The sequence below is a fragment of the Otolemur garnettii genome, unplaced genomic scaffold (assembly GCF_000181295.1).
Source record: "Otolemur garnettii isolate 467f Iridium unplaced genomic scaffold, OtoGar3 scaffold00115, whole genome shotgun sequence".
Lineage (NCBI taxonomy): Eukaryota > Metazoa > Chordata > Mammalia > Primates > Galagidae > Otolemur > Otolemur garnettii.
The window spans coordinates 6,069,355-6,075,538 of record NW_003852510.1 but is presented as its reverse complement, the minus strand read 5'-3'; the positions used below and the strand labels follow the sequence as shown (position 1 = coordinate 6,075,538).

The 6,184-nt window shown below is 45.6% G+C and overlaps 1 protein-coding gene across 1 annotated transcript in view; it reads left to right on the top strand.

Moving 5' to 3' along the window:
- Nucleotides 1–1,392: 1,392 nt before the first annotated feature.
- The window catches only part of MTHFD1 (methylenetetrahydrofolate dehydrogenase, cyclohydrolase and formyltetrahydrofolate synthetase 1), a 73,726-nt gene continuing 68,934 nt past the window's right edge, over nucleotides 1,393–6,184 (top strand). Inside the window, exon 1 of the mRNA XM_003797401.3 lies at nucleotides 1,393–1,581. Within this exon, the coding sequence (XP_003797449.1) occupies nucleotides 1,541–1,581 (41 nt within the window). The 5' untranslated portion in view covers nucleotides 1,393–1,540. The remainder of the gene's footprint in view (nucleotides 1,582–6,184) is intronic.

Genomic DNA, 6,184 nt, shown 5'->3' with positions numbered 1-6,184 from the left:
GTGCTATTACAGGTGCGTGCCACAGCACCTGGCCTTCAATGCCCATTCTTCATGTTATTTGATCAATTTGTAACATTTGACAGAATCACCATTTTTCCATGAAACACATTCTTCATTTGTCTTCTAAGGCAGGCTACACTTGGGGTTTTCTTCATGATACACTGTAATCTCCCTCCTGGTTCCTCCTGTCTGCTTTGAGGGGTTCTAGGTATTAGTCTTTAGTTTTTTCTTTACCTACACTCATACCCTCAGCAGGATCTCATCCAATCTCATGGATTTAAATACCAGCTCTCCATGTCGACATGTAGAAAGCATTTAAAAACATCTAAAAGTGAATTCATAATCATATCCCCAAACCTGGTCCTTCCAGTGTTACCTTATTTCAACTCAATGAATGGCATCATCTTTTCAGCTGCTCAAGCCAAATCTTTGCTTTCTTTTTCTTACACCCCAGCCTTCTCCTCTAAGTTTTTGGCTCAGCTCAGATACCCAGAGAAACCTCTTTATACACATATATATCTATGTATACACATAGATATATATATATCTTTTGAGCCAGAGCCGAACTCTCGCTCTGGGTAGAGTGCCTGTGGCATCATAATTCACAGCAACCTAAAACTGATGGGCTCCAGAAATAGATCCTCTTGCCTCAGCCTCCTGAGTAGCTGGGACTACTGGCGCCCACCAGTACACCCGATTAGTTTTTCTATTTTTAGTAGAGACGGGGTCTCACTCTTGCTCAAGCAGGTCTCTCAAATGCTTGAGCTCAAGCAATCCAGCTGCCTTGGCACGCTGAGCAGCAGTTACCCGAAGATATCTCAAAAGCACAGCTATGGGCGCCATCCCACACCCTCCCAAGCGACAACCCAGTGGGGCCCGACCCCAGCCTGGCGGCGCCGGTGTGTCAGAGTGCCGGAAGCCGCCCCTCACCCTCGGGTTCTACGACGGCAGTCCAGGGCCAGCGCCCCGCCAAGCTCCCGCCCAGGGGCCCGCCCAACATCCTGCGGGGAAACCCAGCGCCCTCAGCTCCCAGCAACGGTGCCCGGCAACCCCGCCAGATTCGAGACTCGTCTCCCGCGCCCGCGAAGCTGAGCCGCCCGCGATGGGAACCGCCCCGGCCTGGCCCCGCCCCCTCCCCCGCCCCCTCCCTGATTGGCTGGAATCAAGGCCGGGTTCCGGAGTCAGTTCCCGCCTACTCCCCGGGAGGGTGTTCCGGCCGGTGCAAAGGGGCGCTCTTGACCGGCTCTTTCCACCAGTCAGTCATTGTGGCCAGCCAGTCACCATCGGTTTTCTTCTTTTCTCCTTTCTCTCTAGCGTCTCAGTCTCCCTACCCCTGAGCTCTTTGCTAGATATGCGACTCACGTTTTTCCGGGCACCGCGCTTGTCTCCACCTCCGCGGGGTGCGCAGGCGTAGTAGTAGCAGGTTCCCTGTGGGCAGTCCCTAACCACGTGTATTGGGTTGACCCGCGCGGCGGCGGAGAGGGTGGAACCCCGAATTCACCAGGTGGTGTTCATCGTGGGCCCGGGACTAACAGAGACTATGGCGCCGGCGGCAGTCCTGAACGGGAAGGTGGTCTCCGCGTAAGCACCTGGCGTTACTGTTAGGGCATGTTGGGCTGCAGGCTAGGGCTCCGAGCAGTGTGTGCAGGTCCTCAGACATACTTTTTTTCTTTTTCTTGGTAGAAGAGATACTTAGAGCGGATGAACCAGGCTTGCTGGGCGGGAAGAGAATACAGTATCCTGAAGAACTGGCACTAGTAGTTGTGGCCACTGGCTCCTGTGCTTCAGGGACTAGTCACCTGATTATGCTTCTGAAGGCGCAGCTGCTCTTGCTTTTCTGCCAGGAGAGGGAAGTTGGGGCTGCGTGACACCATAGTCAGAACTCCGAAACCCAGTCTCCTTACTACCTTCTCCTATAATTTGGAGGTGAATAAATGGAGATTAATGAGGTGAAAAGACGTGACAAGATTAAAAGACTAGTTAGTGATGTAGGATTTCCTCCCAGCCCATCGCTTTTCCCAACACACTAGAATCTTTTACGCTGAGTGAAAGCTAATAAACTTTTCTGTTCAACCGTGTGCTTATCTCTTAACAATAAGGTGACCAGACGTCCCGCTTTTGGCGTGACAGTCCCGCTTTCCAACAATTTGTCCCGCTTCCCGCAGGGTTTTAAAAAAGTCCCGATTTTTGGAAAGAATGCATGACAAGCTAGGGAACAGCAGGAGAATGGGAAGGGAATATAAGGCTTTCAGCTGCTAAGAGGTTAATGTAACTCCATTTGGGAATGAAGAGGTTAATGTAACTCCATTTGGAAATGAAAAGGCTAATGTAAACTCCCTACTCCCCTCCTGGGCTAGGTATCAGAAGGAGACTGGCTCCCTCCCTTGCTTCCAGGCAAGGACAATTAGCTCAGAAGGAGCCAAACTGTCTGGAACAAACAAGTAGGGCCCACCCCCCCCAAGGTGACCAGACATCCTGCTTTTGGCGGGACAGTCCCGATTTTTAACAATTTGTCCTTCGTCCTGTGGCGTTTTAAAAAAGCCCCGATTTTTGGAAAGAATGCACGACAAGCTAGGGAACACAGGAGAATAGGAAGGGAATATACGGTTTTTGGCTGCCATGTGCCTATTTCGCCAGGATATGTGTTTTATATTATTTTTGTTAATTTTATAATGTTAAACTTTAATAAAATTGTTGAGAACTGATTATGGAGAACTGCTTATGAAAGTTTGTGTTGTTGTCAGGCCCCGCCCCCCCAATGGTGTCCCTGCTTTACCAATGTTAAAATCTGGTCACCTTACTTAACAACCATCTCCCTGTCCTGGCCCTAGAGTTACTTTCTAGTTTGGCTTCTGAGTCCTGACAGTATTCTGCATTCCACTTAACCTCCGCTTGTTCTACCCTTGAGGGACATCTGAATGCTTAATTAGTGGGTATGGTTGTCACATTTACTCCCAGGAAGTAATATCAGCTGCTTTTTATCTGGAAGATGACTGGTGGGGGGAAAAAAGGGTTGAAAGAAGAGGGAAAGGCATATGCTACGTGGCCTTATTGTGTTGTGCTTGGTACAGTTGATGTCAGTTATTTACTGAATAATTTGGTTAGCAACAGTAATTGTCCTGAAACTTTGAATTTTGTAAATAGAGGTTTTTGAGTGAGTTAGAAAGTCATTGGTGATGAAACCTAGCCTGGAGCAAAATGATTGTTTCCTGGAATATGGAGGTGGTGACCAAACATGTCTACATATAAATTAGATGGTGGTGAGTTTTTCACATTGGTGAGATGGAACCCCAGGTTTTGGGGTTAGAAATCACAGTACTTAGACCTGAGTACATTTCTTCTACATGTGGCTTGCTAAACTGCCTTGTTTTTGCATGACTTTCCATTTTTAGTTGCTGTAGTATCCCAGAGAACTGGCACTGGTAGCTGTGGCCGCTGGCTCTTGTGCTTCAGGGACTAGTCCCCTGATTATGCTTCTGAAGGCGCAGCTGCTCTTGCATTTCTGCCAGGAGAGAGGGAAGTTGGGGCTGCGTGGAGACCATAGTCAGAACTCTGAAACCCAGTCTCCTTACTACCTTCCCCTATAATTTGGAGGCTTTATCAGAGGCTTTCTCTTGTTAAAGTCTTCTTTCAGAAGACCTGGTTATGAAGAGAAATTTAGGTTTGCTTCTTGACAGACTCCTGATATAAGTGCTCACTGAATATGTGGAGAGCAAGTTAACTATGTTTATAAGGGCAAAGCCCCCATCCAGTCACCCACAAAGGTAATCGCTATTTTGACTTCTAAGCTAGAGAATAGTTTTGCCTGTTTTTGAACTTCATGTTTTTTAACTTCATCATAGATGATAAGTCTAATATGTCTGGCATCAATACTGTGTTTCTGAGATTATTTCATGTTGCAGGTAATAATAACTTATTTTCATTGCTGTATGTAATTCTATGGTATGCAACTATTTATCCATGGACATGTGGGTTTCCAGTTTTGGGCAATTGTAAATAGTGCTGCTATGGAGCACTCCTTTAGAGGTCTTTTGGTGGATCATATATATATATAACATTTCTTTTGGGTATATATCTAAAAATAAAACATGCATATGATCAATTTTGATAAAGATTGACAATCTTTCCGAGGTCATTTGATCCATTTGCACTTACAGTGAGCTATTGAAAAATATTGATGCTTGCTGCTTATATCATACTGATTTAATTGGGATTGTTAACAAAAAGCCCCTGGACTCAATACTTTTAACATTTTTTTTGAAAGCTCATTCCATGATTCTAATGTATCTTGAAGGTTGAGACCATTTATTAAATCTAAATGGAATTTTTATCATTAAAGATTGGGTGCCAAGTTTTGGCCACATATATTGAAAGCATTTTCTCAAAAAGACTGTTCCAGGCCCTAGAAGGGTCTTTTTCTCCAGTCTATTGAAAGTTAATAGAGCTAAACTTTTACATTGTCCTGTTGTTTAACAGCCAGTTTCTTCTGTCAACTGAAGAATGACAAGGTTCTGGGTGGTGCCGGTGGCTCAGTGAGTAGGGCACTGGCCCCATATACCGAGGGTGGCAGGTTCAAACCCAGCCCTGGCCAAACACACACAAAAAATAGCCTGGCGCTGTCGCGGGCACCTGTAGTGAGATTCTGTTTCTAAAAAAAAAAGAGAGTTGTAGCCTGCAGCAGGGTGGCCATTCTGACTAACTGGGAAGTATAGTCTCAGGCAGAAGCATCCATTTGGAAAGGAGGAAAGGGGACCTGAGGATGTATATTTATATATTCAACAAGCTGCAGGAGGTCTCATGAGTATTTGTGAAAGGCTGAGCTTCATGTCCCTTCATGTACAGAAAATAAAAAATGATGGTGATAGCATGTGGAGTTTTTGGCCTTAAAAGGTGAAGTAGAGGAAACAAAACCCTCCCTGAGCATCTGCTGTAGAGGGGTCAGAACCACTCCGTGATCATTGGTCCCTTATCCAGAAGGAATGCTGATCAGTTGTGCCTCAACCACAAAAAGGGAGGAGCAGCATTATTGACCGTTATCAGTGGTGGTGCAAGTTTTTTTCTTTTTCTTTCGTTCTTTCTTTTTTTTTTGAAACAGAGTCTCCCTCTGTTTCCCAGGCTAGTGTGCCATGGTGTCAGCCTAACTCACAGCAACCTCTGACTGGTGGGTTCAAGCGATCCCCCTTGCCTAAGCTTCCCAAGTAACTGGGACTACAGGCACCCTCCAAAACGCTCAGCTACTTTTTCTATTTTTAATAGAGGTAGGGTCCCACTCTTGCTCAGACTGGTCTCCAGCTCCTGTGTTCAACCAGTCTACTGCCCTGGCAAGGCCTTGAGATTCTAACAGTGAACAAAATAGCCCAAGTCCCTACCCTGGTGGAGTTTGCATACTAAAGTGTAGAGGTAGTGATAAAATAGGTGAAAGGACAATGCCAAAGAGAAAACCAGAGCTGTAAGAGGGACAGAGGGTTGCGATTTCAACTATGGGAGTTAAGGTCATATTCTTTGTAAAAATGACCTATAGGCAGACTTGAAGGCCATTACTATGGGGAACAGGGCTCCAGACGAAAACTCTTCCCCTGGGCCTTGGCCCTGTGAGCTCATCAGTTAGTAAGTGACTGCCTTGAGGGTCAGTAGCTTTGACCCCACTGGAAGCTGGCAGTGAGTAGAGGCTCTTGAGTAGATGAACCAGGCAGTAGTGGTGAAACCCATCCTCGGACATAACGTGATGGCCTTTAAAAGATTATATACAAAGGGGAAAAAAATAAAGATTATACACAAGGGAAAAAGGCCTGCAAGGTGGCTCACACCTGTAATCCTAGCACTCTGGGAGGCCGAAGCTGGTAGATTGCTTGAGCTCATGAGTTTGAGACCAGCCTGAACAAAAAGTGAGACCCCATCTCTACTAAAAATAGAAAAAACTGAAGCAAGAAGATTGCTTGAGCCCAAGAGTTGGAGGTTGCTGTGAACTATGACACTGTGGCACTCTACCCAGGGCAACATCTTGGCTCTGTCTCAAAAAAAAAAAAAATTTCCTAATTATGCAGTTGCCCATTCAGACAGTCTTTAAAATCCTTGAGCAGATCCCAAGTTTGTGATCACTAATAATAGAAAATGTATATATCTAAGTAAGAAAACGTCTTTGGTTTTTTGAAATTCTTTCTTTTTTTTTTTTTTTTTTTTGTGA